The sequence below is a fragment of the Zosterops lateralis genome (genome assembly GCF_965231275.1).
Source record: "Zosterops lateralis genome assembly, chromosome: 12".
Taxonomy (NCBI): Eukaryota; Metazoa; Chordata; class Aves; order Passeriformes; family Zosteropidae; genus Zosterops; species Zosterops lateralis.
The window spans coordinates 19,323,379-19,351,146 of record NC_139772.1 but is presented as its reverse complement, the minus strand read 5'-3'; the positions used below and the strand labels follow the sequence as shown (position 1 = coordinate 19,351,146).

The 27,768-nt window shown below is 42.2% G+C and overlaps 1 protein-coding gene across 1 annotated transcript; it reads right to left on the bottom strand.

Moving 5' to 3' along the window:
* Positions 1 to 513: 513 nt before the first annotated feature.
* GPI (glucose-6-phosphate isomerase) lies at positions 514 to 21,664 on the bottom strand. Its single transcript, XM_083870098.1, has 18 exons — positions 21,472 to 21,664; positions 17,197 to 17,287; positions 16,793 to 16,861; positions 13,956 to 14,075; positions 12,070 to 12,153; positions 11,838 to 11,984; positions 10,029 to 10,100; positions 8,986 to 9,030; positions 8,173 to 8,226; positions 7,196 to 7,256; positions 5,682 to 5,725; positions 5,301 to 5,453; positions 4,859 to 4,988; positions 4,422 to 4,498; positions 3,023 to 3,151; positions 2,561 to 2,636; positions 2,414 to 2,480; positions 514 to 962 (listed from the first exon to the last, which is right to left on the bottom strand). Exons 1-18 carry the CDS (start codon positions 21,588 to 21,590, stop codon positions 839 to 841), a joined length of 1,662 nt encoding a protein of 553 aa, XP_083726224.1. The 5' UTR covers positions 21,591 to 21,664; the 3' UTR covers positions 514 to 838.
* Between the last annotated feature and the right edge of the window lie 6,104 nt (positions 21,665 to 27,768).

Genomic DNA, 27,768 nt, shown 5'->3' with positions numbered 1-27,768 from the left:
GTAGAGAACAGAAGAGGATAAACGACTCATTGACAAGCAGGTTTCTCTATTTTTTCTTTGTTGTCAGACAGTGATGCTGATTAAAGAGTGAGAAATTGCCCCTGGAGGATATCAAAAACATTTCTTTTCCCAGTGATCCCGAGCTTTTGCTTCACAAACTCTGGAAAACTGGCAAAGTTAAGCTATCACTGTCTCTTCAGGAACTTTCTTCCTTTTTGGAAAGCTGTCCACATAGCATACAGACAAAACAGGAAATCTTGTACCAAACATCAGTAAACTTGCATTTTCACAGTAACACTGGGGAAAAAAAGTCTGTATCTTGCTCAAAAGGGATGAAATGTAACCAAACAACCTTACAGCTGTACGTCTGATTCTTTCAACACATTCTAGTTTCCAGCTTACAGTAGAACCAGTCCAAAAAGACAAACATCAGCTTCCTTGGCTTCAGAGGACCTTACACAGTGAGTGAGGCAAATATTACTAGGGCTGCACTTCAAAGATACAGTGAAGAAGTTTTACTCAACCATCACACCTTTTATTTTCTAGTATCAGTAGGTGACCATCTTCAAGGAAGTTGAGGGATAAGAATTGAGGAATATACCAACTGCACTTTACAGATTAACAGCCACAGAAATAGAAAGCAACTATACAATCTCAGGGTTTCACAAAACTAGTTTCATTTGTAACACTTGACACAAGATTAACTGCAACAAGTGAAGAGAGCTACATCTGTAAAGTGCTATTTTTGTTAAAAGTGGCTAAAAAAAAAAAAAAGCACAACTACAACAGATTTGGGTACTCGGTGGTGAGATTGTCGATGTCCTCCAAGTATTTCAATTCAAGCTCTGTGTTTTTTTATGAAATTGATGAGCCCATTTGTTGAGCTATCATGAGATGTCACTGGAGCATCTGACTCCAGTTCAGGCTCAATTTTCTTGGCAAGTTGTTTTCCAAGCTCGACTCTGCATTTATAAAAGCAGGAAAAGAAAAAAAAAAAAACAAACCAGTATTAGTGCTAACAACTTACAGTATTTACTAAAGCCATTGATATTAAAAATAGATGCCAGTAAAACCAGTGAACACTATGATGTTTTAGCCCTCAAATTACTGTTGAAGTATTCAACTCAGTTCCATTCACAAAAGACTGGAGTTCTCATAGCTCCTTGGCTGAGCAGACAGCTCATATTACAGGGATGTCTAAGTGAACGCTTTGTTTTAGAAGTTAAGCAGTCTTTTCACCTCAGTATTCACTTGTGTTATGCAGCCTGCCCCAGTGCAGAACACATTCAGCTGGCTCCTGTTCACTGGTCAACAGGACAGTACTCAGGACACTGATTTGTGTTACCTGAACAGTGATCAGGAGCTGCAGCCTGGAAGCACCCCCAGCACCTACCCAGGAGTTACAGCCTCACCATCTGAGAACCTCAGATATTCCAACAGCTGCAAGAAATGAAGCTGGTTCTACAGCATCCCCACATTCTAGTTTTGGATGCCATTCTGGAATTTCACGTGTGGCAGTAAAAGCTGTACTTACTCCTACCACACTCCTGATTTCAGAGTTTATAGCAGACATCAGTACCAAACAGTGTTCTATTTTCAGGTTCAGCAACAGTATTTAGTTAGAAAACATGCTGTGGTAGCACAGCACCAAAGAACACAAAGACTAAGGTATCTTTGTGTAAACTGATATTCTACACCTGTAGAGCAAATGTGGTCTTCAAAACAACCTGTCACAGCATAGGCAGGCTGCACCTGAAAAATCTTATTTCCCAATCCCTCTACCTAAGCCTACATACAGTATGTTTACAGTTCATATTACTACAGATTAAAGAATCTGATTAGCCCCTGATTAAATCTTAAGTGCAACAGTGACAGACTTCTCCAAGCTGCTGCTGCACACATGGAGCCCCAGCACAGCCCTCAGTCACAGATGCAGCCAGCATGAAACCGAGGGCTGCTGCATGCACAGACCTCTGCCAGGAATGCTGTCTCCCCAGCACAAGAAAATTAAGAGGTAATCAATCTTTTGCTCAACAGATGCCATTCAAACTGCCTACTAATCTAGAGGTAAAAATTCTTTTTTTACATGCTATAGGGAAAACATTTTCCTTCCTCATTCTCAGAGTATGTGTTCAGCTGGCTTGACTGTCTTCCTCACTACTGCATCTTTTTTACATAGTGTTTTTTACAGTTCAACAGAGGTCCCTAGCCAAAATTGCATGTTGTTATGCATGGCTAAACTATGCATAAGGCATTATGGCATGGTATCCTATCCCCAGAAAATCTGTTTTCATTTATAACTATCCCCATAATCAAGTGGTCTAAGTATAAAACCCTTTTGATTGTCTTTCCTCTAACTCATGATAGATTCAAGAATCTGTCAAAAAGTACACAAGAAACAAAGGAAACTTACCCCCACTGGTCATAACTGTTAATGTCCCAGACGACTCCTTGAACAAATATCTTGTGCTCATACATGGCTATAAGCAGAAAGATTTATCAATAAACTTGATCAGAAAGTCTTCATTAGCATTCACAGATGAGAAATGTATTTACTTACCAATGATGGCTCCCAGGGTGAAAGGGTTGAGTTTTGTAAACATGATGGAATTGGTTGGTCGATTTCCCTCAAAGACCTTTCAAAACAAGAGCTACATTGTCACCTAGTAAAACTTACATCAGAAACATGTAGTTTTTTTCTTTAGAGTCTAGTGTAGACTATTTGCATTAGCAGCAAATACAAAGTCCTAAAAGCTTTAAAGGCCTTCAATTGTAAAATTGTATCATTCCCATGTTTTTTTACAAACACAATGGAAAATGGGTCTCCAAGCACCATTCCTGTCTGCTGTGGCTACAAGAAGTAACCCAAAAGTCACTAGCCCAGGGCAGTGCTGAGAGAACCCATGTTTCTGGAACACCTCCAAGGCTTCAGAGCCAAAGTGCTGCTCACAGCCTATTTCAAGTGCCCTGCCAAGGTCCCATCGGTGCCACCCCCAGCAAAGCCCTCCCCAGCCCCAGGTACCTTGTGGGGAAGGAGCTTCTCCAGAGCCTCCCCGCTCAGCCCAGCTGCCTGGAGCTCCTTGCGGGCCTCATCAGGTGTCTTCCCTTTCATCAGGGCCTCAGTCTGAGCAAGGAAGTTGGCCAAAAGGATCTATCAGGTAGAAATAAACACAAGTTAACATGTGCATAGCTGGAATAGTGGTACCTGCTGCTTGAACCCATATCAAGACCTAGTTTAGACTTACAAGTCAGTTTTAACACTGTGGCAGTAAAATATGCAGCAGTTTTAGATATTGCTTCTTACTTCAGAGTGCCAGTTACTATTCTAAAGTACATGTATTCAAAAACAACCAGGATAGTTTTGCAGAATCCTGCTTCTGCTGAAGCTGGCAGCAAGTTTCCCAATAGCACCAGAGGAACCAAGATTTCACATAGCCCTTCCACCCAGTATAACCTATGATTTTATCTCATGCTACACCATCTCATGGAAAGCCAGGTGCAAAGATTATTCGAAGGTAACCAGCTAAGATGTATTTTTCCCACCTGTATGCAGGAAAATCCCCACAGCTTACCATACACCAATCCCAAAACCAGCGCAAGATTTTAACTTATTGCTCCCTGTCCAATGTTAGTCTGCAAATTTATCTGTGGTTTTACCCTACCTGAAGGTACAGTAAGTTTTTTTTACAGCCAAATGAAGCTTTTTTCCCCCTTTTTTGTGAAGTCATACTCTAAATTTTCACCTGCATTTGGTCTTACTGGATGAGAAATTACTATTACACAATTCAAATAGCACTTGTAATCTGAAATCATGACAAGACTGAAATTCAGTGACTAAAGATGCTTTTTGTGAAGTATGCAGTAAATAGTTAACCTGAACATGTTTCCACCTTTGGAAGTTAAGAAAAATCTTAGTTCATTGAAAATCCTTAGTCAGATAATAAACTAAAAACTGGACAGGTTAAAAACATTTATGTAGAAGGCTATCATCCCAGCCATACCATTACATTCACCTTATTTTGTCCTAGAATTTAATACTTGAAAGCTTCCTCAGAGATGGTATCACATTAGGTCTGAGACTTTCTTTCTACTCTTCAAGAACTACATTCCTTAGAATTCTTCAAGGAATTTTAAATACTTAATTGCTCAACTCTTTCCAGCTTCAGCAGGCCCACAGGAAACACCACTGAGCTGCCTCAAGAGTTGTCACTGCAACTGCTTCAAGAATAAACATACCACTGCATTACATATTACTTATCACTTGCAATTATAACCTAGATATTTTTAAATCTGTCATCAATGTTGACAGAGCTTTTGTGTATAGTTTCAAAGGGACATGTAGAAATATCACATAATGCAATAACAAATAAGCTTCAGTGCCTTGAGACACAAGAAACACGGTCCTCTGACAAAGAACTTACCTTGTGATGCAAGCCATTTCTGATGGGGTGCTGGGTCTGCACTGGGATCAGGAAGTCACAGGGAATCATGCGAGTTCCTGTAAAAAAAGCCAGGTAAATAACCCTGCATTAGGTAAGTCTCAGAAAACCTTCACTTCTCACCCCATTTTCAGAGTTATTGGCAGACTCAGTCATTTTAAAAAGCTTTGTATAAGAGCATTATTATTTGCAGCAGGAGGAAATAATACAGCTCAGTAGCTTCAGCTTTATTTGACTTCCTTACTGTAGTTAAAACCTGCATATTATAGCCTTCACAAGCCACTAATTAAAAACCCCATAGCAGTGTGATGCTAGGTTAGATAGGAGTTCAACCTCCAAACAAGTGCAAACTCTGCCGACTCCTGCAGCCCTGTTGCCATTCAGACTTTAATTCCAGAAGTTTTTAACAGTTTGTTTACCTTGGTGAATGAGCTGGTAGAAAGCATGCTGCCCATTGGTGCCAGGCTCTCCCCACACAATAGGGCCAGTGCTGTAGTCCACACGAGAGCCCTTCTTGGTAATGTATTTGCCATTAGACTCCATATCACCCTAAAGAAGGGAAGGGCAGGATCACTCAGTATCAGTACAAGCTTCCACACATACAACCACAATAAATAGTGCTTGTTTACAGAACTTTTCTAAGCATGAGGGATACAGCTGCTTAACTCATGGACAACAAGATAACAGAGGCATGAAGAAAAGGTCTTTATAAGCTGATATCAATCTTGGCAGCAGTCTCTTGGGGCAATTGCTGACACAAATTCAGCGAGTGCAGTTTTATCATCTGACACACGCACTCAGGACCTGAAGCAGGGCAGGATGTTATCTCCCCTGGCTCGAGGAGGCAGTGCCCAGCCCTACCTGCTGGAAGTAGGCGGCAAAGCGGTGCATGTACTGGTCATAGGGCAGCAGGGCATGCGTCTCACAGCCGTAGCAGTTGATGTACCACACCCCCAGCATGGCCAGCAGCACCGGCACGTTCTTCTCCAGGGGGGCCGTGTGGAAGTGATTATCCTGCAGACAAAGGAAAGTTACACTTCTGATAACGTAACTGCCATCCCTCCCAACTCCTATATTGTTTGTATTGTTGTGTTGATCCAGGCAAGAGCTTCCTACAAACTGTCATTTTAACATCATTGAGGAGGACACAAGGAGCTGAACTTCAGAAATCAACCTGCCTCCAGTTTCCTTACTAACAGCTCTTAAAGAGGAAGAAATGTGAAATAGGCATCCCATACTCACCATCCAGTGGGCTCCTGCCAGCAGACTCTCAAAGTTGTCAAAACCTAACAATGGAATGAAGTCAGTTTGTAGTTACTATTACAACTCAAACTTTTCATATAGAGACAACTGTGAAACAATTTTGATTCCTCATATGTAGCAAGGGTCTCAACTACTAATCAAGTTTAAAGCTGCACTTAAGACTTCTTCTGAATTTTGCATCCCATAAGCCAGACATTTACTTATGCTTAAAGCCCAGACTTCAGAGCAAGTCCAGCTTCATGAAACATAATTCAAAAACCTTTGCCTAAAATCCCCATTCAGGCACAATGAGCTACTAGAAGGAAAACAGGCCTTTAATACAGAGCCTGCTCTGAGGCCACAGTTTTTAGCAAATTTGAACACTTAATCACAGCCAGTGGGAGACATGCCCCAAGAAACAGGGCAAGGCTAGCATGGCAGAGATTTCTGGAGTGGTGTGAGGAAAAACAGCTCTAATAAGATAGTCTCAAAGAAAATGGCTGCCCCTCCCTTCCCTGTCCTCTCAACAACTCACCTGAGCTCTCTGCTTTTGAGTTAGGGTATTTAAACTTCCATTCACTTTCCCAAAGGAATACTATTACTAAGGCTAGCCTTTCCTGCAGAAACAGAAATCCTGATTCTTACATAGCAATTGGGAGGTGAAGTGTTTGGACTCAAAGCAGCAGCTCTACCCTATGGTCAGAGGGCAACTGTGGGAGTTAAGGGGTCTAAGAGGAAGAAGTGCAGATAGGCTGGCATGTCAGCAGTCAGCACCAAATCTGTCTGACAGCAGCAATGAACAGTTTATTGCAGATGAAACAGTAAGGCATGTTTATTTTGCTCTTATAATAGGTTTTTCTACACATGAAAACTCCTATTCATATAATTCCAAATATATCAAACCCAATGTTATTCTTCTAATCCCAGTCTAAGGGAATTCTAGCTTTTGCCTAGAAAAATAAATTACATTATAGTTTCAGATTTAAACATCAGAAAGCAGTGATGAGGGAAGAGATGTAATCATCAGGCCTATAGCCTAGACAAAGTACTGGGAACAAAAGGAATTAACAGCAGAAGGACATAATTAACAATGCTAAAACAGAGCTCATACACAGAACCAGGGGACAGGACTTGGGTGTTAGTGTGTGTATACTTACAGATAAATACCCTACTTCAAATTTAGGAATGTCAGTTGCAAGGTCTGATTTTCAACACTGACACAGCTTTACATAAATCAGGCACTTTTGGCTATGTGATTAAAGCAAAGCAATTTTACCATTTGTCCCCAGGTATGGGGTAATTTCCAAAACTGTATCTGCAGTACTAAAACACCAACATTTCCATTATATTCCAGATCATTGTATAGCACCCACATCCAACCCCTCAGACTAGGCAGGTAAATAGTGTTTGCCCCAAACCTGATTCACAATCCACTATTGTTAATGCACTCCACAGTTACATTCCTGAAGCAAACAGAGTAATTCTTGGCATGGTGACATCACAGGAATACCTACCAATGTGCAGGGCAATGGAGAGACCAATGGCAGACCACAGGGAGTAGCGGCCACCAACCCACTGCAAAAAAGAGATGGTTGAGAGAGAAGTGCAAGGCTTTTCCATTCAAACTATTAGAGAACAGCAGCATGTGGTTAGACTGCTGTCTAATGATGGCAACATCATTAGAGTTGTTGCCAGCAAAATCAATACTCTTTCTGGTGATAGTTCACTATATATATTTGGCACAGTCAAGGGAACCTGCACTTTACTGTGCACCCTAATGAATGCCTTTGAGAGTCTGAAGTTATCCCACTCGTCCAATTTTTATAACATCTGTTAAGTAGATAGCTTGATTGCAGTTCACTGAATTTGCAGCTTGTATAACTGCTTTCATAATACCACTCCTCTACAGGAAAAGCCTGCTTTCAGCAAAATTCTGACACTTGGGAAAGGTAACATTCCAGATAACTTCTGAAAAGCAGCTCATTTGTCAGGCAATTAGTCAATGAGACATACCAATCTGTTTCTAATTAAGTATAAGGGCCAAGACTAAGGGCAGTATACTTAAAATATGCATCTGCTACAAAATCTCCAATCAGGCTCCCATTTCTGATGTCTGACCTTTACCAGGCCTAGGTTATATACCATAGACACCAACAGGCAAAGGTCACAGCTTATAATAACTACTTGCATAGAGTAATAAGCCAAGACTCTCTCCTGTTACTCAACAGCTGATTGGACAGCTAAGAACATAGAAGGCTCCTCTTCAGATCTTTAACTGGAAGATTTTAACAGAATGGGCAAGAGCTCCCATTTTGTCTTCAGTTAAGGGTTTTCAGGTATTTCAGTGCACTGAATACAACTCCTACAATTTAGGAGTTGCTGCTTTAGAAACTGCTTTTGCAGTTCCCAGACATCTAGTTGGAATCCTCTTACTTGCTTCGGAAAAACCTAACAGTTAATATCTACCACATAATATCCGACATTTACTTACATCCCAAAACTCAAACATGTTCTCTGGGTCAATTCCAAAGTCTTTAACTTTAGGCTAAAATAAACATGAAAAAACGTAAGTAAAACCAACAGTTTTACCAAGCAAGCAAATACAAGTTTGCTGTCTATTAAATAAACAAACCTATAGCTACATCTATTTTAAAAAAAGTCTAGCATCCATCACAAAAATTACGTTTTCATTTCCAGAAATAACTATCAATACTCACTACTAAAAATCAATGACAGATTCATCAGAAAATGAATGTATAAGTGGCTGCATAATTAAAGCTGAACTGACATTCAGTTTACATTTACCAGAACGCAGTATCAGTCCCTGACAGCCTGTCATTGACTGCAGTGCTCTTTTAATTGCTGCCTGTCTCTCCACTTCATACTTTTGCATTAAACACCACATCAGTGTGCTCATCATAAGCCTTTTTCAAATTGCCTGCACTATTTCTGCTCTTACCTGGAGTTTAGAATAACATTTGTTTATGTAACTGCATTCACACACAACTTGGGCAATTAGAGGTAACACTCATTAACAAGTCATTTCAAGCGCAAGAGCCCTTGATTTTAGATTTAAAGCTCCAGCAGAAAAAGCACACATCTATAATCAAAGTCCAGTCTTAATACAGTTCAATACTCTAGAAGTGTTACAGCTACTGCAAGTAGAAATAAAAAGGCTTCCCTTCAAGAGGAATGCTAAAATTTAGTATTCAACCATCTTAAAGATTAGGCTTCCTCACCAGACTTCAAGGTAAGGCTGCCTTAAAGGTACATAAGAAAAATTAACTAGATTGACTATACTTACAGCATTGGTAGACAAGGCAACAAAATGCTTGGCCACAGCTGAAGGCTTAAAAAAAAATAAGCACATCGTTAGATCTAGAATGTTAACTATTTTTGTTTCTGGTTATAAAGTAGACATGCTACCATCTAAACAAAATGCTGTTGATTATCATCAGTTGTTATTAATTTGAAATCAGGGTGTGATTTGGCAGCACACCTAAAGAGAACCTTCTGATGGTAACCCCATCAAGCCCTGCAGCAGCATTCCCTCCAGAGAGGGGCACACCCCGTCCTTCAGAGTCTGTCACCAGCCTGGACACCACCACACAGCTCTGGAGCAGATGGAGCTCGATGTACATCCCACCACCCTTCCAGCCACAGAGAAAAACCAAGACTATTGGAATTACTGATAAACATCAAGCTCCAGATTCAGACTTCAGTTTTTCAGAAGATGTTCTGGTAAACAAAGATGAGTTGTCTGAACAGTAGTATAAGGAGGAATTTCAAAGTCCAGCTTTCAAACTAAGTACAGCTAACCCTGACTGGAACACGTTACAGACCATATTAACTACCTGAACAGGCAGTATCTGCTTTTTTCCTTTAAGAGTTAGAAATAGGAGAGAATGAGCCAAATACAAGGCTTCTATTCATAGCACAGCCATCTGCCATAGAAATGTCACTGTGTTGTTCCAACCATAGTTTCATTTCTACTTTTTAAAGATTTGGCAATAATTTAAAGGTAGTGCCACACACACTACTCTTGTATTTTCATTACCAGTAGTTCTACCAAATTATTGGTTAGCTCTAAGGCAAACACTACACACTAAGCAAGATTTGGAGGAACAATGCATGAGAACACTTATAATGAAAAACTAGTGGGTTATCACTTTGATTGGACAAAACAGCCTGTCATTACCAAAGCACTGAAATGATCTAAGTACCTCATTTGCTAAGTTTGTTTGGGCAGCTACTGGCTCTGCTCCAAAGCACACAGAATGACCAGGAAGAAATTGCACAACAAAAACTGCTGCATTCTGTTACTTAAGCTCCACATCTCAGACTTACATCATTAGCAGCATGCAGGAACCACTCTTTGGCTGTTTCTGCGTTGGTGATGGTTTCCTGCGTGGTGAAAGTCTGCACAGTGGAAAACAAGCAAGTAAAATTGTGTTCTTAAAATTGAAACAACTTCAGGTTACTAAAGCATTACATTTTCAGATAACCAGAGCACAGTGATTCTAGATGTCCATAATACACAGCTGCTGCCAGATTACAGAAAGAAGCAAGCTTATGAATCCAGTAAACACTAATATTGCTAGATTTACCCATTTAGTTTTAAAGTAGCATGTATTCGAAATTGAAATAATTATTCCCCATCTCCTGCCTTCCTACTCCCCAAACTGTTCTGCAAAACCTTGAGACTAAAGTCTTCTACTTTAGTCTTTCACTAAAAAATTTAAAGTTTTACTGTTCAAGTAAAAACAAACTAATTGAACATCTAAACAGGATAACCCAGCTGGACTGTCTTACTGTTCTTCAATTCCTACTTTTTCATGGAAGAACATTAATTTCTGCCAAGAATCTTGTCATAATTTTTCTTTTGCTGATTAGAGGAAAACATTTTGCTGCTTCATGAAGTGTGCACAGAAGTTCAGTCATGCAGTTTTGCAAGTATTTACAGCCATTCTGATTTACTCAGCCATCAAAATTTAGCTTTAAGGGTGAACACTAGATTCATCCCACTCTCACCCATCTCCAGAAATATTTCATTATGAAACATAAGCCTGTTATGGAAAGAAAAAATGCCACTCATCTTCTTCCAAACATATCCAATTATCTAACTACAGTCTGGCAAACAAACTCAAGTGTTACTTTTTCAATTTAGCAGTTCTCTAAGCCTTTGAACCGTGATCCCTGGACTCAATTATTCCGAGTGACCATTAGCATTACTTTGTGCAGTTTCCTTATTACTCCATAAGTTGTTGCTGGGCTGCAGAAGTGCCAAGATAAGATAATGAGCACAGTGCAGAGCATGGCCAGCACTGCATACACGTTCGTTTGTTGCAGATTGTCTCCAACAGCAGAAAGGTTCTACTGTGCTTTACAAATGAAGGCAACTCAAGTTACATAACCATGAAGTTTGTCTCCAGTTCTTTCCTCTGCTCAGAAGCATTCCTCAGAGGAAGAGGGCTGCTGGCAATTATTGCTTACAGAGTAAATTCTTAGCAAGGCAAGACTTAAAGGCAGCTATTGAGCCTGTAATCAGAAATAGGGATCATCTTATGAAGTACTGCAGGCTATCTTTAACTCTAAGTAAAGCAGCTTAGTATTTATAGTGCTCAAGGAACTCAGCATTTAAGTTATTTACATGAAGGTATTCTGTGACTACCCTATAAAATGGAGATTCTTAAAGTACATGCAATTCATTAATGCAAAAACACCAAAACAATTCACAAGTACACTATACTTAAAATAAAGGATCAAAATTCCTTTAGGAATGAAATAATATCCAGAATTTCAAAGAAATAACTACGTTGGATCCTATACTCCACCTACAGAGAAGTGCAGGAAAACAAGCTTTTGTGAAGAAAGCTTAAACTCACATTGACTGAGAAATAAAACCTCAGACAACATGAAATTGTTCATGTATCTTATTTAGGTCAAGTAATCATCAGCACCTGACTTACAGATCCCCAAGTACTTCAGCAGCAACACAACCTTGTACTGCAAGTTTAGAAAGAATCACAATAGGCCTGTTTAGAAATAATCCGGGCTGGAAGTCCCTGATTTAGATATTCCTGCAGACAGCCCTCTCTTCTAACTGAATTCTTTACCAGCAGAGCAAGCCACAGGCAGGGCTTGCATCAGACATACCTTTGATGCAATGATGAAGAGAGTAGTCTCTGGTTTGAGTTCAGCCAGGGTTTTGGCTATATGAGTACCATCAATGTTGGATACAAACCAGACACGAGGGCCTCCCTTGGAATATGGTTTCAGGGCTTCAGTTACCATCAGAGGGCCCTGGAGAGAAGCCACAATTAGATTTTATCCTCACAGTAAGCATGTACGCAAAGATGGGCAGGGTGTATAGAAGTCAGGGCCTTACCAAGTCAGAGCCACCAATCCCAATATTGACCACATCAGTGATTGCCTTTCCAGTGTAGCCTTTCCATTCACCACTACGGACTCTCTGTGGGGAAAAAAAGTAATGATTATTTTATACTTACAGTAAAGCTACTGATGCTAACCCTGGAAACAGGCTTTGTTTCCAGGTATTGTTGTAGAAAGTTGGCAAAGAGCTTCCAAGCTTCCAGACCTTAAGGCCTACACTCAAAGCTTCCTTCTTAGCTAGACATTGCATTATGTCTATAATAGAAGTAAGACCACATTGCAACATCAAACACTTAATGAAGTTTCCCCTTCTGTGTGGACTGCTGTAGCATTTACAGTGTTTGCTAAGGCAAGACATCTATCCAAAACTCAAAAAATCTTGGGCATTAAAATATGTGCAACAAATATTTGAACCTGAAGCAGTTTTTAAAGTGACTTTAATTAGAAAGAGCTTCATTAACTAAACTGGAAAACAGTATGAATAAAGCCACAGAGATAAGAGATTTATTGGCAAATTAAACATTCTAAAAGCTTCTCTTGCAAGTATGCTTTGCATTAGGCTTTACTTCTGGGCTGAACCTTAACAGCACATGGTACAAGTTCCTGCTCTATTCCTGTTCTTTAAGCATCACTGAAAGTTCCAAGACAAAATTACAATCATTAAATGAACTCTACATTGAATTTTGTCCATCATCTACCACCTATGCATTCAATCTGTTCCAATCACAAAAGCAATCTTTCTGGCATCATGAATACTTCCAAGTATATTCCCCAATTCTAAAGTAATTTTTCTACACAGCACTCAGTTATGCTGATACTCTCCTTCACTACAAATGTTTAAGCTTTTCATTTTTCCAAACAGAAAATCCATTTTTAGTAACAGCATTCTTGTACCCCATAGATGATATTGCTACAGTCTTAAAATCCTATCTGCTAAATAACTCAACTGACACCAGCATCTTTGTTAATATTTTCAAGAAACTACTTAACATGATTTTTATTTTGCAGAGAAGATACATCTGCATGGAAAGTGATATTCACAGGTTCTGGTAATTGAAATCATAGAGCAAGCAAGAGGATGGCACCAGTGAAAACTCTTGTTCTGTACTACCAAAACCTTAATCAGCTAGAAATTCTACAGTGGCAGACACACCACAGAACTTCCATGGCCATTCAATTCTTAGAGCATATGAGCAAAGTATCAAATTCACACCAATTGGTGGCAGTAATTGTGGTTTTGGCATTTATCATTAAGAACAAAACAGAATGCAAGCTCATCCTGCATAGGTTTGAAGTATGAGTTGGCAGTGAAACTGGGTAAGGCACAATAGCAGCAGCCAAGAAGGTCCAGATCCTCACAGCCTTGTTTAAAATGCATTAAAACCACCCAGGTGGGTATTCTGCAAACAGAATAGAATCAAAGTAATTTGACCTAAAACCAGAAGGTCCTTAAGAAACTATTTAAATAGAGCATAATCAAACTGCAATTCAGCTGGGAACTTCTACCCCTCCCCTGATTTTATACAAATGTTAAGAGGCAGTTTCTACGTGATGCAGCCAATTAGTTGAAAAATTAGCAAGAAATAAAGTAATATTTGAATGGTACTTAATGATTTACAAGACGTCCAAAGTATACATAAGATTACTGCTGAAAGAGCAAAATCTAGAGAGCCCATTAAAGAAAAACCCAACTGGAAACAAGGAGAGAAAAGTGAATTGATAAAACCAGCTCCAAATCCATGCTTGAGCCAGAACTATTGTAAACCTCAAAGAAGAACATAATTCATGTGAACCAGTCTACAATCAATGCTTCACAATCCACATGTAAGAATCTGGCTGGTTATAGAACAAATACATAAAAAATAAGCTATGGTACTATACCTGACAGAAGTGTTTCATTTTGTCCAACACTTTGTTTACTTCTGGAACAACATCCTTCCCATCCACAAGGATTGGCACATTGGAGCGATTTCTCAGAGCAATGTGAAGCACAGCTCGGTTCTGAAACAAGAGGAAAAAAATCAAGATGAGGCTTCTTCCAAGTTACACCCCAGGGGCTCAGATGCCTCATCCAAGAAGGCAGTACAACCGTCAAGACTTAAAAACCCTTTAACTGGGACTAGCAGAGCAGTATTTTCAGTGTGTGCACACACAGCAGCTACCTCAATCACACAACAGCACCATACACTTGAGAAAAAAGGTCCAAAATCCCTTTAAAAGCATTTAGAGATTGAGGTTGAGAATTCAGCAATATTCACTACACAGTGATCTTTATTTTGGCATGCTTTAGGTACACAATAATGAAAGTGTTTCTTATTGATGACAACACTAAAAAATCAATTATAACAAGGAGCTGAAGTTATTTCCTCAGGCATCTTCTCAATTATCCTGACTAGTCCACTTCATACAGGAAGAGACAAATAATTTAAACATTTGACAAGAAATTACAATAGCCACATCCTTCTATCCACTGCCCACAATTAAACGCTGCCTGAACATTTGCACACCAAATACATAGGTAGCAGTTGTGCTATAAGGCAAAAAATTTCTGAGCACGCACGATTTTGTTACTTCTCCACAGGTTACACATAAGTCAAAGCAGTGAAATCTGGCCTGTGGTTCAGCTGTTTAAGAGCTTAACAGTTTTAATCCAGAATGAAGGAATTAGTCAATACTAATGACCAAATGAATGCTCTCCCTCATTGTTCCTTACTACAACAAGAGGCACTGTGAGACAGACACAGACAATATGAACTGCCAAGTTATGATTTAAATACCAAATGCTAATTCAAAAATCATTGAGTTTCTGCTTACTGACTTGGAATACAAAAAAAACTCTCTCACTTGCTAATTAAAGTATACCCACTCGAATTTGAGGTGAACAGAGAATTTTTTTGCAGCACTCAGCCATGGAATGCTATTTGGTAAGAACTGCTTGCTATCATGCTTGAAGGATGCTTCATCTAACCAAGAGCAGTCATACTTGATTTGATCTCTATGGTTAAGCAGAGGTACTCTCTAAACATCATGCAGGCTATGAAGACTGGCCCCATGATGAGTGGTCAGATAAGTTACCCTGTAATGCTCTTTGTACCGTACCAAGCTCCAAGTTTTAACTCGTCTGGGACAAACACCTGGCAGTGACACACATGGGTGCACTGTGAAGAACTTCCACATAAGCACAACCCATGCAGCCAGTGCCTGCAGCACCAAATACAGACAAGTCTAAAATACTTCAGACAAATATCCAAAGAATGTTCTAAAGCAGATCAAGAGTAGTGGACAAGTCAATTCTTACCATCAAGAAGCTCCCTTATGTCTTACTGCTTTAGGTTTATACATGCTCTTTGACAGCATCCTGCTTAACATATGACAATTTCACATTGTCCACATGCTCCAATTCCAGAGCCAAACCAACCTGATTTGATATTTTATACAAACAAAAAAATTAGACAAACTCCCACTAAATCAACTTCTGAATTGGAAAGAAGTGACTGAGAAACAGCCTGATAAGAAAAGCGGTGTTTCTAGACTTGTAAGATCCATGAAGTGGTATCAAGACAGTAGGAAAAGAGGGAGCTAGTGGCAGAAAGCAAACATATCAGTTTCATATTGTGTTTAGGTGCTTTCTGCAAAAAATGCACCCTTCTGAGACTTCAACTGCTACACCTGCTCGCAATACACAATGAAGAACAACTCCACAATATACAGTCAGAGATGGGCTAACCCTGTAAAAATTTGTTTTACATGAGGCTAGTGAAAGGCAGTATCAGACAAAACCCTCCAGACAGATTTAAGACTCCTCACTCATTTCTCTGCTTTGCCTTTTTTCAGTAGCTACATCTGCAAATTGAATGCATTAATACAAAAGGAACGGGAACCATTTTACCAGTGAAACTGTATCTGTTTCTGTCTGTGCCTTTTTACAAACATGAATCATTCACAAACAATATAATGGCCAACTGCTGAGTTACTTTAAGCAAACAGTTTGTGCAATAGCTAAATAAGTCAACAGCAAGTCAAAGGAAATATTGGTTTCTCTGAGTTTGCCTCAAACATACTAAGTAGCCTTAATTTTTAATGCAGATTAATTAAACCCACTGTACTGTGGAGTTCCCAGTTTTCATCCTATTTTAATATCAGAAAAAGTACAGTTGGCTTTCTATGTTTTAGTGAAGATTTAACCATAAATACAACCTTCAAATCTACAAAAAGCAGGTACTCGTCCTCTTACTGAAATACATGGCCAATTTCTCAAGACTGTTTGTATCTTGACTGTTAAATGTAACCAAAGACAAGCAGCATCACAGCCCAAAGCAGAAGGTCTTACACAATCCTCCCTCACACCCCTTAGGCAGTTTACTAAGCTTTATGAACACTAACACTAGGCAAAAGCACACAGGGGATACCTGGAATGCAATACTCTGCTCCATGCCTTTGCAAGGTCTAACTCATCTTCCTCTCCACAAATGAGGGAAGAGAAGAAAAAAACCCCATCAAAATCTCTAAAATAAGATGTACTAAAGGAAGAAGGTTTTTTTTAGAAAGAGCTGTAAAATTTTCTCTTGAAGTAGTGCAGCAAACATCACAACCACTCAGGATTTCATAGGAATATTTAAAGTAAGTCTTTTCCAGACTTTGTTTACACAGATGCATAAACATCCATAATACACAGGCACAAGTAGAGTGGAAAGAACCATGGACAGAAATAGCCTTACCTCAGTGAAGTTGATCTTCTCTCCACTAAACATGCGCTCTCTGGCACTTTCCACACCCCTTGACTTTGCCTGAGAAAGGTAAATATAGATTCCCCTTAAAATAGTGAAATCAACATGCACTACAAAGGTCCAGCTACATTTAAGAGTATGAATATTTAACAAAGTTAGGGAAACAAAAATTATGATAGATTAGAAGGCTGACTAGATTCCAGGTGAAAAAAAATTGATTCTCCTTTTGTAAAGCAAGTATTTTTATATGACAATGCAAGAATTTGAATCCTGCCAAGATTTGTAAACAGATGCCTTTTAATTTACATGTCAGTTAATATTTATAAACAGTGCTAGAATAGTGAGTTGCAGGTAAAAGCTATTTTGTTTATTAATACAAGATTTTAAATAGTTACCAGTTCCATCAGCATTTTCATCACTTCTTCTGTAACAAGGTTCTTGGAGTAATCCAGTAAGATATCGCCATGGTCAGTATTCAGGGTCAAGCTGTCAAAACCAACAGGTTGTTTAATTGCACTTTCCTGAGGGGTGACCGTTTGAAGCAAGACAATAGTACCTCTGCTATAGATTACAAAATAATGGGAATCCGAATTCAAGAAGATGTGAGTGACCAATCTGCACAGCAAGTTTCATAAAGTGACTGTTTTTTTGAAAATCATGTTTTTCAACAATCTGAACTACAGTGTCCACTTTTTGCTTGTGAACACTCAAATACAAATAGTATATTTGATGCATAGTTGGACAATCACACACTGTTTTCACTGAGCCACCAGCATTCTCTACCAATAATCAGCTTTTTCCTAACGTATTATCAGAGCTTGGCACATCCTTCTGCTGCTGAAAAATTAAATTGTCTTCCTACAGGTCCTATAGTCTTTCATACAGAGTCTTGAACAAGTCTAATTTTAAAATCTATACACCATCATGAGCAGAAAATTGACAATTACTATGCAGAATTAAACCCCATTGTGCATGGTTTAGTCTCACCATCCCCATCAATTCAGTGCAAGTCTCCAGATTATTTAACAAATGATCTGCAAGCTACAGCCTAACCCTTCAGAATACAGGCACTTGTTGTTTCACATCAGAGAGTAAACACAGAAATGGTAGCCCAGCAGAAACCAAGCAAGCCCGTTTGTATTTACTATCCTTGTATCTGTGTGATAGGTTCTTAGTTCCTCTTGTCCTTTACAATATTGTTTTCTTAACAATTTCTTCTTTGCAATCATTTCCAACCAAATCTATACAATTACTCTAACTGAAGAGCTGAATTCTGTAAGTCAGCCTTTGATAAAAGCACATCTTACTCTCCCTGTTGCTTCACACACACACCCACAGGAAGTTACAGCCACCTAAATTCTCAAGTGTTTCTGCCTTGTTCACTGTTTCCCCTGCATTTTTTTTCTCAATACCTGGGCACAGAAACATGCTCTGTTATTTTAGCCACCACATATGCCAGAGACTTCACAGGGACACACCATGGCATAATTGTTATTCACACGTAACATGACAGAGCATTCTTCAAAAGAAGAACGGAGCTGAACTTGCAATAACAGTAATAACCAGCAAGGCCTTAACATTTCAGGGGTTCCACTTACTGTTAACTTCATAACTGTTCATTAACAGTAACATCCTTTTTATAGCCCTAAAGCACACAAGTGAGTAAGGAAAGGAAGGTGTGTTCAAGCACAGTCTTGAACCAGGTTTCTTTAATAAGTGAGAACACAGACAAGCAAGGAAAAGCAGTATCAGTGCTGTTAACCATCCTTCTCTTCAGCAGGCTGCCAACAGTAATCCTGAAACCCCGTCCACCCAGCAGCAGGATCCCTGGAGTATGGCTAGCTAATGAACAGACTGGTTTGGCTCACTTACCACAATTGTTTCTCACAGATACAGCACAGAAAAAAAATAACAAGTATTTGATGCAATTTATTTACAGACATCTCAGACTTGAATACATTTCACTAATGATACAGCAAAACCATTAGCATTCTAACACTTCTTCAGTTTAGAGAAGAAGAACTCTTGAAATTCTCCTTCTACATTAAAACAGCCTCTCCCACTGTTCTACGCCACAAAGAAAAGGATTTCTTGTTTACTTGACATGTCTTCTGCCTACAATTCATTTCTTCACATATATGAATGAAAATCAATCTCACTAGACCTAGAAGACAATATCTCTAAATTATGCCTGGATTCAAGCCAGTGCTCATTTGAAGAAACTGCAGAAACTACCCAGGACTTTCCAGGCAAAGCCAAATCAAGTAATGGCTACCATTTAAACTTCCCACACACAAGGTGGAGCACACAGTGCACAATGTAATCCTGTGTTAAGCTCTTACAGCAAGAGATCCATCCAGCCTTAGTTTAAAGAGAAGGCCCAAACCCTGCAGCTGAGCTGAGTTCTGCCCAAGCACCCACTCTGCAATGCAGCAGTACTGCTCAGGGGGGACAAGAGCCTTGTCACGTAAGCCACAGACTTTGAAGGGATGCAGCCCTGAACCTGCAGCATCTCAATGATTTCGTCACCCACCACATTTTCCATTTACACTGGTGGCTCTTATCCCTGATAACGGACAAGCTAAGCAGCAGGAGTGTCATTCTAGCACTTTCTATCTGCATCAGCACCCAGGATATCTCTTACCTGCTGAGTTTTATGAAGGATGTATCATATCTGTTCTAACCCTTTCAAAATCAGCAGTTTCCAGTGAACAACCCATGTTGATAAGAGTTCCTGTTCCTACCAGACCTTACCTCACCACCTTGGGTGGCAAAGAAGGCAAAGATCTTACAGGTGTGACTACACTCCTTATCAGGAAAACAGGATACAAATTCTCAACTAGAAAGAAAAAAGGACAAAAGGAAGAAGGGATCTTCTATATATATACTTGACACGATGCAGTCAGTGAGTGCAAGGGTCTTAAAATAATATTAAATAGATACTTGTGCCCAGATATAAAACATTCAGATTAAAAACTATTCACACCAGTCTGAAACTCCTCCAGAACCAGTATCAGGAAGCACTTTCACCTGAGTAGAGTCTCTTTTGCTTCTAAAGGAAGGGAGTCAATGATTTTACAACAACATCTAGCAGAACTAAAAAGCATTTGTAAATCTTAATTTCATGTAAGGGAAGTTGTAAACTACACAGGACCATGTGGCCAAAGCTCCAGATTACTTTGGTTTCCAACAGATATTAACAGATATCCTCCAGCTGACCTGGCTCAGAGTGGCCAGCACTGGTAAGAGCAGCAGCAAAGCTGTCAGCTCTGCAATTGTACTTTGCTATGAGGAAGTTCTCCTAGACTAGAATGAGATGATTTATAAGGAAACAGGACTGACATAATTAAAAGAAAGGATTAAGACAGATGAAGTAAACTTAAGACATTTCAACTGTTTACTTGTGGGCAGCACGAAAGGATATGAATTCGGGGAGCTATTTGAAATAAATAGCCTCAGTAAAGACCATTTCACCAAAAAAATATTGAATAAGGAAAACTTGCAATGAGAACTAAGTCTATTAGTGAGGAGCTGGCAGATTTAATAAGATATTACTGATCAATTTCTTAATATAAAAAGTCCTGTTAAAAGGACCAGGTGAAGTCAGACCTCGAAAAATTTAGCATAACTTTTCCATCGATGCAAATGCTATTTTACATCTCATACACTGATATGCAGGACTTCATATACAATCTTTAATTACAATTTAAGAATTTTCTAATGAGTTCAAAAGGGGAAAAAAGTCCCTTTACACAGGACAGGAATGCAAAGCTTGATGCATGCAACAAGTCTTATCACAACCCTCTAGAACGGAGGGTCAGCTTATCTCTATTACCCAGGTTCACTTTAAAACTCAAATCTGGGATGCATTTCATAATAGTAGGTTTTCCTGACTGCTGTTATAGTGCTATAGTACAACAACGTAACCACACACGCGCCTTTCCAGCACGGTCTCCAGCGTAAAGAAAATACGCGTCCCACTTTACAAGACGAAGGCGCTGAACGTTATCACGGTGCTGCCACTTGTTACTTCCTCCTCTATGAGCTGTAAGGCATTTTCTGCAGCAGCGATCGCGCGAACCGCCCCACCAGCCCCGCTGCCCACCGCAGGGCAGGGCGGTACGTGCAGAGAAGGCCCACGGGGATGCGCGACCCCTCGCGATTCTATCGCGGAGCTTATCATGACTAAGCACGGGGTGCGAGAGGCTGCGAGTGCCGCCCCACAGTGCGGCTGTGCGAGCGCAGCGGGCGCTGTGCTGCCCGGCACGTACCCTGCTGCAAGGATGAGTCAAGGGCAGGCGGCGCGGCCGCCCCTCGGGGCTGCGAGGGGCTCTCCCCGCCCCCGGCCCGGCCCCCCGGCGGCGCTGCCGGCCCATGTGCCCGGGCCGCCATCGGCCTCGCACCGCCCGCCACGGCGGCCGCAGCACGGCGGGTCGTGCGCCATCCGCTCCCCGCCGGCCCCGCTCCCGCCCGGGGCTGCGCGGGGGGAGCGAGCGGAGCGGGGCCGCGGGAGCGCTGCCCGCCGGGGCCCGGCCCCACCGCCCCGCCCGCCCAGCGCGGCCCCGGCCCCGGGCCCGGGCCTCGTACGCGGCACCGCCCGGGCGCGGCAGCCCCAGGGCCCGCGGGCCGCGGCCGCTGCCCCGCTCAGCCGCGGGGCCTCCTGGCCTCACCTGAACTTCTGGAAGCGATCCTTGTCGGCCTCGAAGAGCTGCCGCAGGACGAGCTTGGAAGAGTTGGCCTTGTGCCACTCCACCAGCTTCTTGAAATGGGGGTCGGCGGACAGCGCCATGTCGGCGGGATGAGCAAAGAACGCAGAATGAACCAGGCAATGCGAGCAGAGCTCCTGCCGCCGCTTCCGCTTTTATAGCGGCGACGCGGCCTCCTGCGGCCGCCCCGCCCCGGCAGCGCCCGGCCCGGCCCCCTCCCCGCCCTCCGCCGTGGGATTCCCTCCGTGCCGCGCCAGACAGGGGAGGAGCAGCCTGCGGGTCCCTGCGCGGGGCGGAGACGACGGGGGCTGGAGCCGGGGGCTCGGAGGAACGCGCGACACTCCCGGTTGTACCTCCCGTGTGAGGGAATCGCGGTCTCCCCGTCAGGGCGCAGCGCTCCCCGGGGGCCAGAGTCCGCCCGCGGCTGTGTGGGGCCGCTGCTCGTGCGGGTGCACGGTGAAAATACCGTCCCTTGCCGGGGTGGTTTTACCCCGGGCCGGCCCGCGGCAGCGCTCGGAGGCGGCCTCAGCACCAGCCTGGGACAGGCCTGCGTGACATCCGCGCCCCGACAGCCGCGCACCCCGGGGCAGCGGGGGCCGGCCTGGCAGCCAGAGCCCTGCCCATGTGTGTCCCTGTGTGCCAGAGCCCTGCCCGTGTGTGTCCCTGTGTGCCAGAGCCCTACCCGTGTCCCTGTGTGCCCGGCCCCTGCCCGTGTCCCTGTGTGCCAGATTCCTGCCCATATCTCTATGTGCCAGAGCCCTGCCCATGTCCCTGTGTGCCCAGCCCCTGCCCGTGTCCCTGTGTGCCTGGCCCCTGCCCACGTCCCCGGGTCCCAGGCCCCTGCCCATGTCCCTGTGTGCCAGAGCCCTGCCCGTGTCCCTGTTGCCTTCATCCCTTGCCTGCCCTCCCGTCTGGCTGAGCTCTGGGCAGGCCGGGGCAGGCAGAGCAGCAGCTGTGTCATCCTTGGGGGCAAAAGCTGTTCTGGGCATAAAGCAGGATGTTGTTTAAACATGGGTGTATAAAGAAGTTTGTCAAATTTCAGAGATTGCATTCTGCAGCTTAGGGAAGCAAATCCCAGCGAAATCATGTTTTAAGTACCTAAGCCCCTTTATGGATCTGGGCCCAAATCAGAGTCACAGAGCATGAACTTGACTCAGAGCACTAAAATCACAGCGCAAGTCTTAAGCTGCAGAATCAGCATCTTGTCCTTGCTGCAAAACAAAAAGCATTCATAATTGATCCTTAACAAAAGTCCTTCCATACCTCACTCTTGCTTGTTTCTAAGGTTTGATTTTTCAGACTTAAAATAACTGTTTAATAGACCAAAACATTTTTCTTCAGCAGAATGAATCTTAATCACTTGATATGTTCTCAGGTCTTTTTACATTTTTGGAGGCCACTCAGCCTTGTCAGTCATAGGTTTGGGCAATTTCACCAAGACAAAGCTGCTTCTTTCATGCCACCCAAATCTACCTGGCCATTTTTCACTGCATGTGGTTTCCTGCCTGCCTTCATATAAGGCAGGAATAAAATGGCAAAAATTAAACTTTGGAGTTGATTCCACAGAGGAGACACAAGTGCCCATTAAGTCTTTAAGAAGATGTACCATGCACATTACCATGTCACCTTTACATATTTTCCTTTCTGTCCAAGACCTGTAGGATAAAACCCTGAATAACCACAAACTCCTGTTCAGTCAGGAACTGTAACTCAGTTGTAACCTGTGATGTAAAGTTCTTTGGCTTAATAAATATCTCCTATCAGTCACAGGGAGATAGCAAATACCCGTTTTTAAAATGTTAATCTTCTGACAGCATTTGATATTCAGCCATGAAACACTCCTGACTCACCTGTCAGATTTTTCTCAAATCAGGGGAAGCAGAATTCATTAACATGTTCTTACCACATCCATATCAAATCCAGGAATCTCATACACACATTTTCTCAAGCTTCTCTGCTGTTGTTAGTAGTAGGAATTGTTCTCAGAGCACCTTCACCTCATTCTAGTGATCAGCCAAAAGCCTGCCATGTTTACACACTTCTGCAAGTCCTCCCAGCTAGCCTGTTGTTTTTTAAATTATGATACTGTCTCAATTTTGCACCAACTTTTTCATCTTTATTATTTCAAAACTGGCAATTCCCATCCTGCCTTTCACTGTAAAATTTGGATGGTGTCTGAGCTGTAACTCTCTTTATGCTCAGGATTTCACAGTAAGGTTACAAGACCTGCTAAAAGGTCTTTTGACAACTCTTAAATCCTCATTAGCTACTATAGTTCTCTTTTCTGACCACATCACTTTTCCATTTTCTTTCAAACTACAGGGCCACATTAGCTTCTTACCACTCTGATCACAAGAATTGTTATTATTGAAGTAGTTCTTTCCCTTTTCACACAAAATATGAATCCCATGGCCTTGTTTGGCATAGCTGCTCAACTGTATCTCAGTCCAAGAATTTCAATTCATTCATTTTTGACTGAGACACAGGTCTTAATTATGTTTCCCCTTCCCTGTCTTATTTTATCATAGTCCTTTCACTATTTGAATTATCTCAAAATCCTCCATATCTTAACCTCAAAAATCTTCAAGTTTATCTGATCCAAACCCAAAGTAAGCAGGATTTTGCTAACTTTACATCCCAAGTCTATAAGCATTCTTGTGCTTGTATCTGTGCAAGAATTTATAGGTTCACGTAATCAATCAGGTAATTGATAATCTGTTGATTCTAGTTCACAGGAGGGACAAACTGCAACATCACAGCCTGGCTACCAATTCTGCCTTCTAGGACACTGATTTGGTCACCCATAAATGATGTGCCTGCTGCTCACATAAATGTGTATTCCATTGTCTTTCTTTTGTAACATTTTATTCCAAGATTTTGAGATCTTATTTTTCATTTCATTAACTTTAAATTATATAAATTGTCTGCCATTCATAGTTTCTTTCCTTAGACTGCCTCCTTTGGTTCCAGCACTTTCCTACTTCCTCTCTTTTTCCCCTAGAATGCAGAGAGTTCTAGAGCTCAAACTATTCCTGCAGCAGACTGTGCAAATTTTATGACATATGAGGAAGATAACCAGGCCAAGGTCCTGATTCTAGTTCTGGAAGAGCACAGGACAGTATTTGTAGCAGTTCCAGGAGCTGCTTGTCTCTCCATAAGCTGTGCAACAGCTGAGCACCACAGGGACAGTGAGGCCTTGTCCGCTGTGAAAGCACCAATAGATTTCATTGTGGAGGTACAAGGAAGGTTTGGACTGTGTGTTCAGCAGTTGAACCAGCTGTTCCTTTGACAGCTGAGAGCTGTCTTACCCACTTCCCTCAGGATTAATTTTAAGGCAGCTCTAATGTAGATGGAAGCAATTATAGAAAGTCAAGGCAAGCCCTTATCTCATGGAATGCAGAGAGTGTGAACACAGTGGTGCTTCAGCTCCTGCAGGATAACCCACTGAAACAGATTCCCATTCCAGAAAAGGCCAGAGGCTACCACAGCAAGGGATGACAGCCTTTGGGGCTGAGAAAGGGCATTTCAGTAAAGGATATTCTGTAATTGATGGAGATCAATTTTGGGGCTGATAGGGTACAATGGTGGATTTACCATTCCACAAATGCCAGCCCCCATTAACAACAGCTGCACAATGATCTACTTATAAAAAAGACAAATTCCATTTTGGAAGACAGCTGCCTAGAAATTAATATTTCCAAATTAATGTGGAGAGCCTAAATACTACTGCCTGAGGCACTTATGCCAGAAAGGTTAAGTAGCATGTTTAATAGATAATCTCTATGATTAATTTATCAGAAAGAACCAAGTGGCTAATTTCCCCTAATTGAAATTTTCTGGCATGATAAAGAATTTTCATATATAATTCCACTTCCATTTAAATCCATTGTACTAACTTATTATAAGAAAGCAAACAAAACTACAGTCTTGAATCCTGCTTTCTACTTCCAGTAATGGAACAAAATACTTGCATGGCCACATAGAAAGTATTACAATGGATTCTCCTGAGGACTGACAATAAAAAAAGGGACCAAACATTCAAATCCAGTCTCTGATTTCAAAGACAAAAAAGGACCCGGATCTGCAGAGTGCTTCACAGCCATCAGCTTTTGGCTTTAGCTCTGGGACAAACCTGGCTGAGAGCACTTTGGACGGATTGGAGCAGCTGTGGGGCAAAAGCACAGAGCAGCCTGAGGTCAGGGGGCTGTGTCACTGCACTAACTCAGAAATACTTGAGCTGCTGGTCTATACCTACATTTGTAAGTATTTCTGATAAAGTGAGTGTCCTGCATTTTCAAGGGTAGGATGTCTTGCGAGGAGAGGTAATAGTTTTTTTCAGACTATGATATTCAGATACAAACTCCTCTACAGATGTGACACAGAGAGAGCAAACTTTATGCTAAGCACAGACAGGAAGAATTTGCTCCGAATTTAACGTTGCTAGGTAAATCAGACAACTTGAGGGGGGAAAGAAAATGGTACCTGGCACATGCAACAGTGGAGGAAACTTGCAAGGGGAAAAGTAATATGGGTCTTATACAGAGGCCAGCAGTTACCCATTTCCTTTGGGTAAAGGAAGGTGGCTTTGTGTGTGGAAAATGTCATGTACTGTAAGATCAATGTCTCCATGTTTTCTTTTTTGTTCTTGAGCTTGTCTTTTCAGAATACTTTTTAAGTCTTTCTCGGTGGTCAGAAGAGCAATTACTGGTGGTGTTTACTGGTTAAGGCTCCCATTGCTAATTCTTTCTGTGTTACATTGCTTGGCTATTGAAATTAATTTCTGTAGGGAATAATTGTTTGGTTCTAGTAACTGTGTGGTTCATATAATCCTCATAAGGACTTTTGATTCATTAGATAAAAGAAAATTTTGGCACGTCCAGCTTTAGGAAACATGGATTTTGGTGGCTCTCGTGTAGAGTTCAGTACCTCCAGGACTTAGAATTCACTGTACAGATGCTTGGCACTCCTGACACTTTCTGCAGAGCCGTTCTGTTTGGCAGTGCTGAGAAAGTGAACCTCTGCACGGTTCTCTGACAGGTTCCTGGTGAGTCACTGGAAATGGGACTCCACATGCCCAATCGCAGGTCTTGCACCACACCTTTTGTGCTTAAAAGTACAGCTGTCGATTCGTGATAGGTAAACATGTCTTGGCTAGAAAGTAGAACTGTGTTTCTAATATGCTTATCTATCACAGGTTTTACAGGTTTTAAAACTCACGCAGAGAAGTTCTGCAGATTACACTCTGTACTTTCCCCTTCGGAGGGGCGGGGGATTCTTAAATATTCCTTTTACAGACCTGCCTGGTGCCCGCAGGCTTTGCCCTGGGAAGCAGCCCCCGGTGCGGCAGAGGGAGTGAACAGTGCGAGCGGAGCTGGAGCCCAGGGCCCGCTGTCCCGTGCCCGGCACTGCAGGGGAATTGTCCTGCCGGGGAAACGCCGCCTCCTGGGAGCAGCCGACGGGAATCGTTTACAGCGACGCGGGGGAGCTCGGGAGCGCCGAGTGCGGGACTGCGGCAGCGCCGGGGTGTGGAGTGTAAAGTGCGGGAATGTCAGCGCAGGATGCCGAATGAGGGGTGCGGGACTATGGAGGTGCGGAGCAGAGTGACGGGTGCGGAGGACGGGATGCAGAGTGCGGGATGCAGGGTGCGGGGTGCGGAGTGCGGGATGCGGAGTGAGGAGTGCGGGATGCAGGGTGCGGGATGCAGAGTGAGGGGTGCGGGGTGCGGGGTGCGGAGTGCGGGATGCGGAGTGAGGAGTGCGGGATGCAGGGTGCGGGATGCAGAGTGAGGGGTGCGGGATGCGGAGTGTAGGATGCGGTGTGCGGGCAGTGCAGGATTCGGAGCCGCCGCGCTGCTGTGCGGAGCGGGACCGAGAGATGGCGGTGCCGCACCGAGAATTCTCCACTCGCGTGCGGAGCCCGCCCGGTCCTTCCCTGCCCGGGAGCTGCCAAACGGGCCTGAAAAGGAATTCTGAACTTCCCTGCTTCGCTGTTTGTACACGCGATGGTGCTTTTGGAAGCCATCAGGGCAGTACGTCTCGTTACCCACAGCAGGTAACAGGGGAGTCGGTGATTTCAGTGGGGATTCTCTTAATAATAAACATTTTTGAAAGATATCACCCTTAAAATACTAGAGATTTGTCTGAAGCATGAAATGTATATATATATATATATATATATATATAACACTCAGTTTCCAAAGCGTAAAGTATATTTTTTTTAGTAAGACATTATTCTGGTTTCAGCTAGGGTAGAGTAATTTTT

Coding starts and splice junctions, on each gene's coding strand:
- GPI (XM_083870098.1), bottom strand. CDS start 21,590: ATGGCGCTGTCCGCCGACCCCCATTTCAAGAAGCTGGTGGAGTGGCAC. Junction 8,227..8,985: donor TTGCCTTGTCTACCAATGCT/GTAAGTATAGTC, acceptor TGTTTATTTTAG/CCTAAAGTTAAAGACTTTGG. Junction 5,726..7,195: donor CTCCATTGCCCTGCACATTG/GTAGGTATTCCT, acceptor TTCCATTGTTAG/GTTTTGACAACTTTGAGAGT.